The following is a 14,791-nucleotide window of genomic DNA, read 5'->3' as shown; positions in this document are numbered from 1 at the left end:
ATGGTCGTATTCAGCACCCATAGCTAGACCTCATCAGATGCAGGACTCAGCCCATGGTTGTATTCAGCACCCATAGCTAGACCTCATCAGGTGCAGGACTCAGCCCATGGTTGTATTCAGCACCCATAGCTAGACCTCATCAGATGCAGGACTCAGCCCATGGTCGTATTCAGCACCCATAGCTAGACCTCATCAGGTGCAGGACTCAGCCCATGGTCGTATTAAGCACCCATAGCTAGACCTCATCAGATGCAGGACTCAGCCCATGGTCGTATTCAGCACCCATAGCTAGACCTCATCAGATGCAGGACTTAGCCCATGGTTGTATTCAGCACCCATAGCTAGACCTCATCAGGTACAGGACTCAGCCCATGGTCGTATTCAGCACCCATAGCTAGACCTCATCAGGTGCAGGACTCAGCCCATGGTTGTATTCAGCACCCATAGCTAGACCTCATCAGGTGCAGGACTCAGCCCATGGTTGTATTCAGCACCCATAGCTAGACCTCATCAGATGCAGGACTCAGCCCATGGTCGTATTCAGCACCCATAGCTAGACCTCATCAGGTACAGGACTCAGCCCATGGTCGTATTCAGCACCCATAGCTAGACCTCATCAGATGCAGGACTCAGCCCATGGTTGTATTCAGCACCCATAGCTAGACCTCATCAGATGCAGGACTCAGCCCATGGTTGTATTCAGCACCCATAGCTAGACCTCATCAGGTGCAGGACTCAGCCCATGGTTGTATTCAGCACCCATAGCTAGACCTCATCAGATGCAGGACTCAGCCCATGGTCGTATTCAGCACCCATAGCTAGACCTCATCAGATGCAGGACTCAGCCCATGGTCGTATTCAGCACCCATAGCTAGACCTCATCAGGTGCAGGACTCAGCCCATGGTTGTATTCAGCACCCATAGCTAGACCTCATCAGGTGCAGGACTCAGCCCATGGTTGTATTCAGCACCCATAGCTAGACCTCATCAGATGCAGGACTCAGCCCATGGTTGTATTCAGCACCCATAGCTAGACCTCATCAGGTGCAGGACTCAGCCCATGGTTGTATTCAGCACCCATAGCTAGACCTCATCAGGTGCAGGACTCAGCCCATGGTTGTATTCAGCACCCATAGCTAGACCTCATCAGGTGCAGGACTCAGCCCATGGTTGTATTCAGCACCCATAGCTAGACCTCATCAGGTGCAGGACTCAGCCCATGGTCGTATTCAGCACCCATAGCTAGACCTCATCAGGTACAGGACTCAGCCCATGGTCGTACTCAGTAGTGCACGCCGTAGAAAAGTGTAGCAAAACATTTTGAAACGAGAATGAGTGTTTCTTAAGTTCAGGTTAGTAGTCCCACTCAGTTTCAGTCCATTTGGTTCTTAATGAATATGACCCAGGCCAAGTGTGACAGCTTTGTGTAAGGGCTTGGACTGACCCTAAACCCTCCAGACAGACACTCTCTGGTGTGAAGATGCTTCCTCTCCCACAAAAACATCTGCAGCGTCTTCCAAATGACACCCTATATTGTACAACAGTACTTTTTACCAGGGCTCATAGGGTTCTGGTGAAAAGTAGTGCACTTTATAGGGAATAGGGTGCCAATTGGGAAGCAGCCTAAGACATCTGCCGGGTCTCATTGGATCTGGAGCTCAGCCTAACATGCACATTAACACAAGCAGCTGAGTAAGCAGAGAATATATCTTTCTGATTCCTGTAATTCCTTGTTGGGATGCCTGTGACCACCTCCCCTCCCAATCCAAGGAATCTATATCAGGCTTAGCCCAGCACTTTACACTTCAGGAAGTAGGCTATGGCTACTGTATTTATTTAGAATCAATGATCTGTACTGACGGAACTGTATGCCACTGTGTAACCTAGTGTGTAGTATATATATATATATCATGTGATTCCCTTCATTGTTTTCATAGCCGCACACACACAGCTGTAAAGCCTAACAACTTAATGAGATGATGAAGCATGTGATAGAGGTCAAAGACTCTCCCTCACATTCTAGCCCACGTTGTCCACAGTCCACCTTATGAGCAGACCCCTTGGAGAGATTGAAAACAATAGCCTGGTTCCTATGTGAATGTCGGAGGCTCTTACTGCATACAGCAAACAAATTCAGTTCCCCCAGGAAAACCCCAGTTATTTTACTTAACTTTTAAGGCTTAAGGCACTATTAGGAGCAATATCCATTGTTGATGGTTGGCTGAGCATAGGCCGACTCGGCAATTTAGTTGCCAATTACTAGATGTGTAGTATTGCAGAGAAAACTTGTGTGGAGACACTGAAAACTGACTTAAAGGTTTAGCTAATGCATCTTAGGCTCTATCATCTCTAAAGACATAGATCCTTGAGGAAAATGACGTGTTACTGAAGTGATACAACGGTATGACTGTCGTAGCACAAGGAAAGCATCAAGCTGTCGACCTAAAACTTCAACCACGGCTAAAATCCTAGTTAAAGCAGTGCTTTGTACAGCATACTACATACCGCCTCAAACCTTGTAGGAAGGACTTCTGAAAGCGTCGACCTAGCGAGCTACATGACTAAAACGGCTCCTCATGACACAGCTCTTCTGTGTTCATAAACCACAAGATATCTTTCCCCTGATGAATACAATACACACACGTCCTGATCATTGCTGAGAAATGACTTTCCTACTCTGTCTCTCTCTAGCTTTTGCGCTCTACTCATTCTCTGAAAACTCTTACCGTCTAGGGACTTTTGAAGTGTATTAAATTCAAAACTTAATGGTGCTCTGCCTCTGTTTACCTAGTCAGCTCTGAACTGACTTAATGGTGCTCTGCCTCTGTTTACCTAGTCAGCTCTGAACTGACTTAATGGTGCTCTGCCTCTGTTTACCTAGTCAGCTCTGAACTGACTTAATGGTGCTCTGCCTCTGTTTACCTAGTCAGCTCTGAACTGACTTAATGGTGCTCTGCCTACCTAGTCAGTCTTGAACTGACTTAATGGTGCTCTGCCTACCTAGTCAGTTCTGTAAAGATAGCTCACACATGGCCTCCACGCATATGCTTCACATTTTCCAAAAATGACTTTTTAAAAATATATTTTTATTTAACTAGGCAAGTCAGTTAATTTTTATTTACAATGACGGCCTACATCGGCCAAACCTGGACGACGCTGGGCCAATTGTGGCGGGGGCGGCAGGACGCCTAGTGGTTAGAGTGTTGGGCCAGTAACCAAAAGGTTGCTCGATCGAATCCCGAGCTGACAAGGTAAAAATCTGTCGCTCTGCCCCTGAACAAGACAGTTAACCCACTGTTCCTAGGCCGTCAGTGTAAGAATTTGTTCTTAACTGACTTGCCTTGTTAAATAAATGTATATTTACACACACACACAGTGGGGCAAAAAAGTATTTAGTCAGCCACCAATTGTGCAAGTTCTCCCACATAAAAAGATGAGACCTGTAATTTTCATCATAGGTACACTTCAACTATGACAGACAAAATGAGAAAAAAATCCAGAAAATCACATTGTAGGATTTTTAATGAATTTCTTTGCAAATTATGGTGGAAAATAAGTATTTGGTCACCTACAAACAAGCAAGATTTCTGGCTCTCACAGACCTGTAACTTCTTCTTTAAGAGGCTCTTCTGTCCTCCACTCGTTACCGGTATTAATGGCACCTGTTTGAACTTGTTATCAGTATAAAAGACACCTGTCCACAACCTCAAACAGTCACACTCCAAACTCCACTATGGCCAAGACCAAAGAGCTGTCAAAGGACAGCAGGCTGGGAAGACTGAATCTGCAATAGGTAAGCAGCTTGGTTTGAAGAAATCCACTGTGGGAGCAATTATTAGGAAATGGAAGACATACAAGACCACTGATAATCTCCCTCGTCTGGGGCTCCACGCAAGATCTCACCCCGTGGGGTCAAAATGATCACAAGAACGGTGAGAAAAAATCCCAGAACCACACGGGGGGATCTAGTGAATGACCTGCAGAGAGCTGGGACCAAAGTAACAAAGCCTACCATCAGTAACACACTACGCCGCCAGGGACTCAAATCCTGCAGTGACAGACTTGTCCCCCTGCTTAAGCCAGTACATGTCCAGGCCCGTCTGAAGTTTGCTAGAGAGCATTTGGATGATCCAGAAGAAGACTGGGAGAATGTCATATGGTCAGATGAAACCAAAATATAAATTTTTGGTAAAAACGCAACTCGTCATGTTTGGAGGACAAAGAATGCTGAGTTGCATCCAAAGAACACACTACCTACTGTGAAGCATGGGGGTGGAAATATCATGCTTTGGGGCTGTTTTTCTGCAAAGGGACCAGGACGACTGATCCGTGTAAAGGAAAGAATGAATGGGGCCATGTATCGTGAGATTTTGAGTGAAAACCTCCTTCCATCAGCAAGGCCACTGAAGATGAAACGTGGCTGGGTCTTTCAGCATAACAATGATCCCAAACACACCGCCCGGGCAACAAAGGAGTGGCTTCGTAAGAAGCATTTCAAGGTCCTGGAGTGGCCTAGCCAGTCTGCAGATCTCAACCCCATAGAAAATCTTTGGAGGGAGTTGAAAGTCCGCGTTGCCCAGCAACAGCCCCAAAACATCACTGCTCTAGAGGAGATCTGCATGGAGGAATGGGCCAAAATACCAGCAACAGTGTGTGAAAACCTTGTGAAGACTTACAGAAAACGTTTGATCTCTGTCATTGCCAACAAAGGGTATATAACAAAGTATTGAGATAAACTTTTGTTATTGACCAAATACTTATTTTCCACCATAATCTGCAAATAAATTCATTAAAAATCCTACAATGTGATTTTCTGGATTTTTCTCTCTAATTTTGTCTGTCATAGTTGAAGTGTACCTATGATGAAAATTACAGGCCTCTCATCTTTTTAAGTGGGAGAACTTGCACAATTGGTGGCTGACTAAATACTTTTTTGCCCCACTGTGTGTGTGTGTGTGTGTGTGTGTATATATAAATAATAATGCGCTGCCCTATGGGACTCCAAATCACAGCCGGTTGTGATACAGCCAGGGTGTCTGTAGTGATGCCTCTAGCACTGAGATGCAGTGCCTTAGACTGCCGCGCCACTAAGGAGCCCAGTGGGGCAAAAGAGAAACCAACAACAAACATTGCATTGAAGTTGAATGAACAAGTATCAAAATGACAAGATGTGGGAAGGTGAACGAGGTGAAGTACTTGGCCTGGACATCAAAACCATTTACTGAACTACTGCTCTTCATTAACACACATTTCTGTGGATTTCCCCATATTTTTGGTTTAGTTGTTGGATGTGTAACAGGTATTCTCTGGGTCACTCACCCAGCTGGGTAGGCCACGAGTCCAGAGCGAGGGTCACAAGCCAAAGCACGGTTCCCAAATGCTGTGATCCCTAGCACCTTCTCCAGTGTCACCTGCAAAATAAACATCACTTCAACAATAAATGGTCTACACATGACATTAAACACCACCGTAGAAGACGTTCCATAGCATGTTAAATCATGAATACACATAAGCTACAGGCCAAGGGTTTGTGTGTGTGTGTGTGTGTGTGTGTATATATATAGTTTATACCCTTAATACAGAGGAGGAGGATCATGAATGGTGTTCTACTGTATCTTCCCAGGTGATGAGAAGTGACATACCAGACTCAGAGTTTTGTTATTCTTAATTGAAGGAACTACGAAGAAACTCTTACAAATATAGAAACAAGACAGACCAGTATCTGCTATGTAGGCCAATGCATTGCACAAATACCTTTTCACAGCAAATAAACAAATATGCATTGGTCAACAACTTGGGTTATAACATCCCTATAAGCAGAGTTGAAGAGAAAATCAGCGTGTCAGCAGCCCAACTTATGAGCTAATAACATTTGAAATGTTTTGCAAAAACGAAGCCATTACACTGCACTGACATGTTCTCTGGGTTTCAGCAGTTTGTTAACCAGCAACGACATTTCACAGCAGGAATCAGCCAGTCAGGTAAGATTTAAGTCAAGTTCAAGCTCATTGATATTCCTCTCTTTCTACTTACCATCTTCACAGCCTCTCAGGGATAGCCTATACAGTACGTCCCTTGTGATTGGATCCCTTCAGGCCTGCTCTTCCTCATTACCCCACAACAAGCCAGAACAGCCAAGGGTACTGATCCCACCCCCCCCCCCCAAGAACACTGACTGAATAATATAACACCTGGGTACGAGCTAGAATAGGCTAGCTACTGAATCCCAACCGTAGTGTGGTAGATCCCCTCTCCTGGGCTTCAACTGTAGTGTGGTAGATCCCCTCTCCTAGACTTCAACTGTAGAGTGGTAGATCCCCTCTCCTAGACTTCAACTGTAGTGTGGTAGATCCCCTCTCCTAGACTTCAACTGTAGAGTGGTAGATCCCCTCTCCTAGACTTCAACTGTAGTGTGGTAGATCCCCTCTCCTAGACTTCAACTGTAGAGTGGTAGATCCCCTCTCCTAGACTTCAACTGTAGTGGTAGATCCCCTCTCCTGGACTTCAACTGTAGAGTGGTAGATCCCCTCTCCTGGACTTCAACTGTAGTGGTAGATCCCCTCTCCTGGACTTCAACTGTAGAGTGGTAGATCCCCTCTCCTGGACTTCAACTGTAGTGGTAGATCCCCTCTCCTGGACTTCAACTGTAGAGTGGTAGATCCCCTCTCCTGGACTTCAACTGTAGTGTGGTAGATCCCCTCTCCTGGACTTCAACTGTAGAGTGGTAGATCCCCTCTCCTAGACTTCAACTGTAGAGTGGTAGATCCCCTCTCCTGGACTTCAACTGTAGAGTGGTAGATCCCCTCTCCTGGACTTCAACTGTAGAGTGGTAGATCCCCTCTCCTGGACTTCAACTGTAGAGTGGTAGATCCCCTCTCCTGGACTTCAACTGTAGAGTGGTAGATCCCCTCTCCTGGACTTCAACTGTAGTGTGGTAGATCCCCTCTCCTAGACTTCAACTGTAGTGTGGTGGATCCCCTCTCCTGGACTTCAACTGTAGAGTGGTAGATCCCCTCTCCTAGACTTCAACTGTAGAGTGGTAGATCCCCTCTCCTGGACTTCAACTGTAGAGTGGTAGATCAACCCCCCCCAGTCATCACATGACTGTATTCAGTTACTGTGCCTCCCAGTGTGACTGTGTGTGGGGCACATCCCACCTCCTGTACAGCTGCCTGTTTTTGTGCTTTCGTCACAAACCGTTTATTCTCTACGCCTCGCTCTCTTTCTCTACACCTACCTTGCCGGGTTGTTGGGTTCAAGTTGAAATGTGGCTATGGCAGCAATCAACAGCGGCCAGCAGTGTTGCCAGCAAGGTGACAAATAAGTAGCTTGACTACAGGCTAATTCAGTTGATGTGATGAATTTATAAATGTATATAATAAATTAATGACCACTAGCCTATAGCTCATAAGACATCGGCCAGATCATTGGGACGTTGCATAAACAGAGGTTGAAGCTTCCAGACAGGAAAAAGAAAATAAGTGGAAGTTGGGCTATTGCTCCATAAATAGAGTTTAGAACAATGTGCTTTCTGTTGTTTGTTACCAGAGTTCTACGTCAAAGGAATAATTGACTAGGTCAACATTTTTAAAAAGGGTCTTTAATGAGCCCAGTATACCTCCTCCTTGTAAACAAAGCATAGGAGGAAGTTTTCAGCAGAAAGTTGAAAAAGAGCATTGAGTACTGAGTCCACTGCAGTGTACTTCTTCTCGTTAAAGTGCAGTTGCATCCATGTTCCTGATAATACACAGCCTAATCTTATGGGCTCTGGTCAAAATAAGTGCACTATAAAATGTGTCATTTGGGACCCATCCACTAACGTTACTATAGGCTACGATCCATGAGGTCGACGGGCTCAAGGCAGCAGATAGGCGTCCCGTACAGTAATATTCTAGAACGGTACTCACAGCCTAAGAAATACAATGTTAGACCCAGGATAATAAGAAAAACCCACTCCTTCTTAAATCTCTCATACTCAAACATGTATTCCTTTGTCTGACTCCCTACTCCAGAGAGTGTTTCACACTAGGTTAGTAGGCTGTCTGCATAAGCTTGCCATCACATCTTAGCCTACACCCTAAGAAAACAAAGGCAGATTGACGTCAAATGAATTAAGCTCACTTAAATAATAAACAACCACAACAAGACTAATAATTACTCACATCATTACCTATCTTCAAGAAAAACAAAACACAAACAATGGGTAGTAGTAATTTCCATATTGCACCCCCCCCCAAAAAAATGAAGACAACCTGATGTAGTATGTTGGTTAAACTAAGGTTGTGAAGATACAGTATAGCCTATATGTAGGCTATTTAGTTGATTCACTCATACCTGATTCTCAGCTTTCTCCCTGCTGTGTTACATAATGTCAGGCTAGTAGAGTAGTGGTAGGTTAGAGTTTACATCTGGTTTGTCTCTGATGTAAGTGTGCCACGGAGCGCTCCTACAAACACCTCTTAAAACCCACGAGGAGAAACTGCCGTGGACGCTTAATAAAACAATGGGACTAACAGAATGACAGAATGTGGATCTTTTAAAATAGGACACTCATCTTGCCTGAGTAACCTTTCAATGTTTAAAAAATATCTATATTTATCTGTAAATAATAGTCACAAATCCTAACATGTCGCTACTGTACTAAAAGAGAGAAGGGAGGGAAATGGAAAGGCGATGTTAAAAAGTGGGCCTATACTCTGCATGCACACACAAAGACAGAGCCTACAATCCCGGCGAGTATTCACAAATGGGACATTCTGCAGCAATGTTTAAAGACATCTACGAATCACTGTCCAGCATGGCTCGGGGCCTGTTACAGCTTTATAGCCTACGCTTCACAGGGAGCAAGGAGGAGTATTAAGTAGCCTAAGTATGACTGTTTTAGTCACTGCCATGTCTCTTGAGACTTTGTAGTACACTAACTACAGGCACCGACACTCCTGGGTGGAACAGGAAGGTAGTGTACTGTCGGTGTCCTGCCACAGCCGTAAACAGACAGACTGGAATGCACCAGCAGAGTGAACTTCATGGAAGAGGGGGAATTACTACACATGAAAGCTTGTCATATTGACAACATTCTTGGACGTATCGTCTTCAACGTACAGAATTATTGTCATCTATAAGAGCCAATGTTATTGTTATCTGAATTGATTGTACTGCAGGTCTATTCTTCATAGCTTTTTAGGGGGTTCAGTCAACACACATGGGGGGGGTAGCAGGTAGCTTGTAGCCTACATGGGAATGGAACGAACCCAGCTGTCTGTCTGTCTGTCAGGTCACATGCCACTTTCTCACGTCAACACCGAGGAAGTGAACAGACTTCTTTAACATCGACTTATAGTAAGGTTGTGAATAGCATATAAATCACTACAAATTAGTACAGTAATTGTTTTACTACAAGTATAATAATTTACTTAAACAGAGTGTGAGACATGTCATGAAGATATGGAGTTGACTGCAGGACTAGGCTAGGAGGGACACGTTTATGTAAACTAGGATGAGCAACCTCCATGGTGTTGCAAGGGAAAATAAGCTCCATGCAATGTCCAAGAACATGTTTTTGTTTAATGGTCAGTGACACACTTCCCCAAATATGTGATGCACAAGGAATCTATATGAGGATCCTGTAAATAAATATGAATGTCCCTCCAATGATTGTGTGCATTGTCAATATTTGACGTATTATTCCAGAACACCGGTGCAGTTGCAACACAATACATCATTCTTTCCATTAGAAAGCACTGGACTGTGCATTTAATTTTACTGCTAGATCAATGCTGTTTCAATTATATACAAATGACTGTGATATTGCCTGGTAGGTCGCTCGCAGTGTTTGATAGCAAATCTATAAACTGGTTATAATGGTCTTCTGTCAATGTTCAAAAAATGAAAATGTACAGAGATGAGTGTCCATGCCAGATACATACCTTGTTAGTGAGATTTTCTTTGTTGTTCAGAGCTTTATTCCTTCTCAATTTTATAGATGGCGAGCGAAGCAGATTTTTGATCCGACTCTTTATTGTGGAACCCTCCACCGTCATCTTGAAAAATAAATTCTGACTGATCTCTTTAATCGGTTGATAGAATTAGTACATGCAAATATGGAAACCGGTGGTGAAATACTGACACAATCATTTCTACTTCACCAAAATAAATAAATAGATCAAATATACAGGAATATGCTGTCATGCTTCCTACAGGTTCAATGAGCTGGTTCTGTCAGCATGTGTGCAGTTCTCGTTGATTTCATGCCCTGCTCTGCCTAGAAAGCTTTTTCGCATTATCTGTTCTTTTTGGATCGCATTCTGATCCACGGAGAGGGATCTCTCTCTGGATGCATTTGGAAAAATTGTAAACGTTCCCAGATTGTCAACAGGATTAGCTACTTCGATGGTCGGGTCACAGGATACAGTCTGTCACGTCTCCGCTCCTCTTGTCATTGCCTCCTCCTCAACGAGAACTCACCAATGATTGGCAAACTGGATCTGTGGCACAACACCAGTTGGTTAGCCAGCTAGCCAAGCTTTCAGCCATAGAATTAGGAATTAGAATACGGTTCTCTATGGTCCCAGCTGTCTCTTGCGTCCCCATATGGGCAAAAAAGATACTAACGTTTGCTTAAAACACTCAATAAGAATATGCCCAGTGCTATTGCCTACGAGCATGTCATTTGACAATGTTAACAAACTAGCATTGTATCTAACAATAGTTAGCTAGCTAGATATTTAGCCGTGCCTATAGGGGCTAAGGTTAGCACAGGCGCCTTGGGCACTAGCTACCTTGCCATTGCTATAATTTTTTTCCTGGTTCTGCAATGCATGGTTGAAAGATCACACATTGCAACATATCTAGCTTTATTTTTATATCGTTCCCTTTCGTTTAGACGATTTTCTAAATCACGACTGTCAGGGCAGACCTCCTTGTCTCGCTTAGTTGCAAGTATCAACATTTACAGTCGTTTGTTTTGATTACACTGGACAAGCAATCTGACCCAGATCTCACCCTAACTGGTCAAGTCATTGTCGCCATCTAGCGGTGGTTGAAAGCGGCTGGGACATCTCATGTGGAGCTCCCGACTGGGCCTGTCTGCTACTGTCAACTTGTTTTGTGTTTCCTAACTCGAATGCAACATTTGAATGAAAACAGTCGGCGAATGGCGACTTTTAGCAATTGATAATGTAAACAGCGAATTATAGTTGGCTTGAAAAATATATAATTTTCGAACCTTGTATTTTCAAGACTTTAAACCTTTTATTAAACATTTACATGCATTACACGTTAGTCCCAAATTTCTTCTGTGCTACGTAACAGGGCAGTTGCTCCATATTACAGCTTGCAGCATCTTCTTTACCCTATATGACTACACTAATACGTGTACGGTGGCCAATGAGGTGAACCTTCTAGTGGAGTCCTCCAAGTCACTCTACTGCCATAATGCTATTCTGGATCCCTTTTATTCTACACATCCAAGAGGGATTTGGGGAGCTGGTCAGTGAAAGCCTTAGATGGTCTGTTGGTTGTAGAGTCTGTTGGTGGCATAAGTACATAAGTATACATGGGGGGGAATTGGGAGGACCCCCTTCAGTGTAGTTCAACTGAGCTGAGAGGAAGCTTTAGAACAAATGTGCCTTTAGAGCATTTGGTCTGCTGCTAGATAGGGGCAATGCAGTGAAAATGTAGGCAATTATGCACGTGTCCAACCTGGTCGCAAAACATGTTGTATTATGTACAGACAATCCAATAGTATGTGTTACATTTCGTACGGTATGTATTAATTATTGAATGTCCATCACCCATTTTGTATGATATGTTTCGAATTACAATTCGTACTATAATGTTACGAATTTGCTAAACTTATATATTACGAATTCTAGCTAAGTGGCTAGCTGGCTAACATTAGGAAGGGATGATGAGGAGCAAGGAAACGGACACCTTCAGAGTAGAAGGATAACCGATTATACAGTAGGTGGTTGCGCTGACCTGAACCACGAGGTTACCACAGTTCCACAGTAGCCGATGCCACTCTTCTGCTGCCAGTAGATGATGTTAGGAAAGCGGAGGTAAATGAGCAGGACGGTAATGGCCCATACGAGCAGGGAGACCAGAGCAGCGTTGTGGGCTCGGACCAACCGAGGCTCGAGTGGGAAGATTATGGACAGGACGCGGTCGGTGATGACTGCACAAATAAACATGGTGCTTGAGGTCAGACCTACAAAGTGGAGTATGTTACTCAGGACGCACAGTGAAAGGCCCATGCTCCAGTCATAGTTCTCACGTACCGCCCAGAGCGATCTATGTACTGTTTGGAGGCCAGGTAGGCTAGGTCACACAGAGCAAGGTTCAGTACTCCGATTGAGCAGAGTCCACTGTAGAGACGATTTGAGGCAGGTTACCAGGCTACAGAGTTTTCCAAAGATACAGAGCAGTAAGAGGCTATGGTGGAATGACTGTTGCAGCGCAGTTGCGTGTTGAGCTGCAGTCGTCAAAAGGGGACTAATGGGAGGGAAAGGTCTTCGATGGCTGATGTGCTGTTCCTTTGCAGTCCTCAAAAGGGGACTAATGGCAGGGAAAGGTATTCGATGGCTGATGTGCTGTTCCTTTGTAGCTTTGTGCACAGCTATTTTCAGGTCTATCCAGAGATGTTCGATCGGGTTCAAGTCGATCGGGTTCAAGTCCGACCTGTTTTCGCTTTGTCATTATGGGGAATTGTGTGTAGATTGCTAATTTAATTCATTTTAGAATAAGGCTGTAACGTAACAAAATGTTGAACATGTAACGAGGTCTGAATACTTTCAAAAGGCACTGTATGTACAGTGGGGCCTGAAATGATTACATCTCTTGATAAAGATGAGCAAAATAATATATTTTATACTAATACAGTTGCTCAGAGAAATAGATTGTTTAAAGTCAAAACATTTTTTAAACAAAATCTATTTTGTCTGAACAAATTAGTATAAAATATACATTTTCCTTTTTTGATCATACAATATATACTGAACAAAAATGAAAGCAACATGCAATGATTTAAAATATTCTGCTGAGTTACAGCTCATACAAGGAAAGAAGTAAATTCCTAATCTATGGATTTCAAATGACTGAGAATACAGGTATGATTCTGTTGGTCACAGATACACTTTTAAAAATATATATTTTTTAAAGTATCAGAAAACCGTTCAGTATCTGGTGTGACCACCATTTGCCTCATGGAGCGGGACACATCTCCTTCACATAGAGTTGATCCGGCTTTTGATTGTGGCCTGTGGAATGTTGTCCCACTCTTCAGTGGCTGTGTGAAGTTGCTGGATATTGGCGGGAACTGGAACACACAGTCGTGCATGTAGATACAGAGCATCCCACACATGCTCAACGGGTGACATGTCTGGTGTGTTTGTAGGCAATGGAAGAAGTGGGACATTTTCAGCTTCCAGGAATTGTACACAGATCCTCGCGACATGGGGCCGTGCATTATAATGTTGAAAGATGAAGTGATGTTGGAAGATGAATTGCACTAGAATGCGCCTCAGGATCTCGTCACGGTAGCTCTGTGCATTCAAATTGTCATCGATAAAATGTAATTGTGTTCGTTGTCCGTAGCTTATGCCTGACCATACCATAACCCCACCACCACGGGGCACTCTGTTCACAACGTTGACATCAGCAAACCGCTCGCCCACATGACACCATACACGTGGTCTTTGGATGTGAGGCCGGTTGGACGTACTGCCAAATTCTCTAAAACAACATTTGAGGCATGAACATTTCATTCTCTGGCAACAGCTCTGGTGTACATTCCCGCAGTCAGTATGCCAAATACACTCTCCCTCAAAACTGCACATTTTAGAGTGGCCTCTTCCCCCATCACAAGGTGCACTTGTGTAATGATCATGCTGTTTCATCAGCTTCTTGATATACCACACCTATCAGGTGGATGGACTATCTTGGCAAAGGAGAAATGCTCACTAACGGGGACGTAAACTAATTTCTGCGCATTTGAGAGAAATAAGCTTTTTGTGCGTCGGGACATTTCTGGGATATTTTATTTCAGCTCATGAAACACGGGACCAACACTTTCCTTTATCAAGGAATCCAATAATTCCAGACCCAATTGTATAATAAAATGTCAATACACAGGAAAAGACACTCCAGTATAGTCTAATATTCTAATTTTTGATATGAAATCACATTTCCGATACGAATAAAACATTTAAAAAAAAAAATGCTTTTCTGTAACAAGCTAAATATTTTCTAAACGACTTTGAGCAAACTTCTAAACAAAAATAGAACTGAAGTGAGGAGATAGTTCTGATCAACACTTACCCTTGGAGAAGGCTGTATTTCTGCTGTATTTCTGCTGTATTTCAAAAAAACTTTATCACACTACGGCGTCATGTCACAACTGAAGAAATGATCATGCCTACATCCCAAATGGCAGGGCCTTGGTCAAGAGTTGACATTTGGGACATACCTATTGCTATAAATTATAATTCACAGGGGAAATTAGACATTTTCCGGTAACGGATAAGGTCATTAGTTTGCCATTAGATCCCAGGGGACGATTGGGAAATGTCGGATCTCTCTCTGTCCTTTAAAAAGGGCAAACGAAACAAGGGAGGAGTACTTAGCATTTTAACAATCAGTTACCCATGCATGTTCTTTCACAATATTCCGGTAAAAAAAAAAATCAAGAATGTCCAATGTCGGCTGTACAGTTACAGTAAGTCACTTCATCTTTACAGTAATATTATATTTAAAGTCAGAAACTGCATCAGAAATGTAAATCTGGCAAGCTAGG

At 43.5% G+C, this 14,791-nt stretch overlaps 1 protein-coding gene and 1 pseudogene across 3 annotated transcripts in view; both read right to left on the bottom strand.

Annotated features, from left to right (window-relative positions):
- LOC135525636 (mitogen-activated protein kinase-binding protein 1-like) overlaps positions 1 to 10,955 on the bottom strand; it is a 62,557-nt gene extending 51,602 nt beyond the window's left edge. For all 3 annotated transcript variants that reach the window (XM_064953375.1, XM_064953376.1, XM_064953377.1), the window contains exons 1-2: positions 9,927 to 10,955; positions 5,320 to 5,411 (exon numbers count right to left, since the gene is read on the bottom strand). In XM_064953375.1, coding sequence (XP_064809447.1) covers positions 5,320 to 5,411; positions 9,927 to 10,040 — 206 coding nt within the window. In that variant the 5' untranslated portion in view covers positions 10,041 to 10,955. The remainder of the gene's footprint in view (positions 1 to 5,319; positions 5,412 to 9,926) is intronic.
- Positions 10,956 to 11,895: 940 nt separating this feature from the next.
- Positions 11,896 to 13,453, bottom strand: LOC135527156 (formyl peptide receptor-related sequence 6-like; annotated as a pseudogene).
- Positions 13,454 to 14,791: the final 1,338 nt, after the last annotated feature.

This window comes from Oncorhynchus masou, chromosome 32 (genome assembly GCF_036934945.1).
Source record: "Oncorhynchus masou masou isolate Uvic2021 chromosome 32, UVic_Omas_1.1, whole genome shotgun sequence".
In the NCBI taxonomy this organism is placed as follows: Eukaryota; Metazoa; Chordata; class Actinopteri; order Salmoniformes; family Salmonidae; genus Oncorhynchus; species Oncorhynchus masou.
Note: the sequence above shows the minus strand (reverse complement) of the source record. Positions and strands in the feature narration are given on the sequence as shown.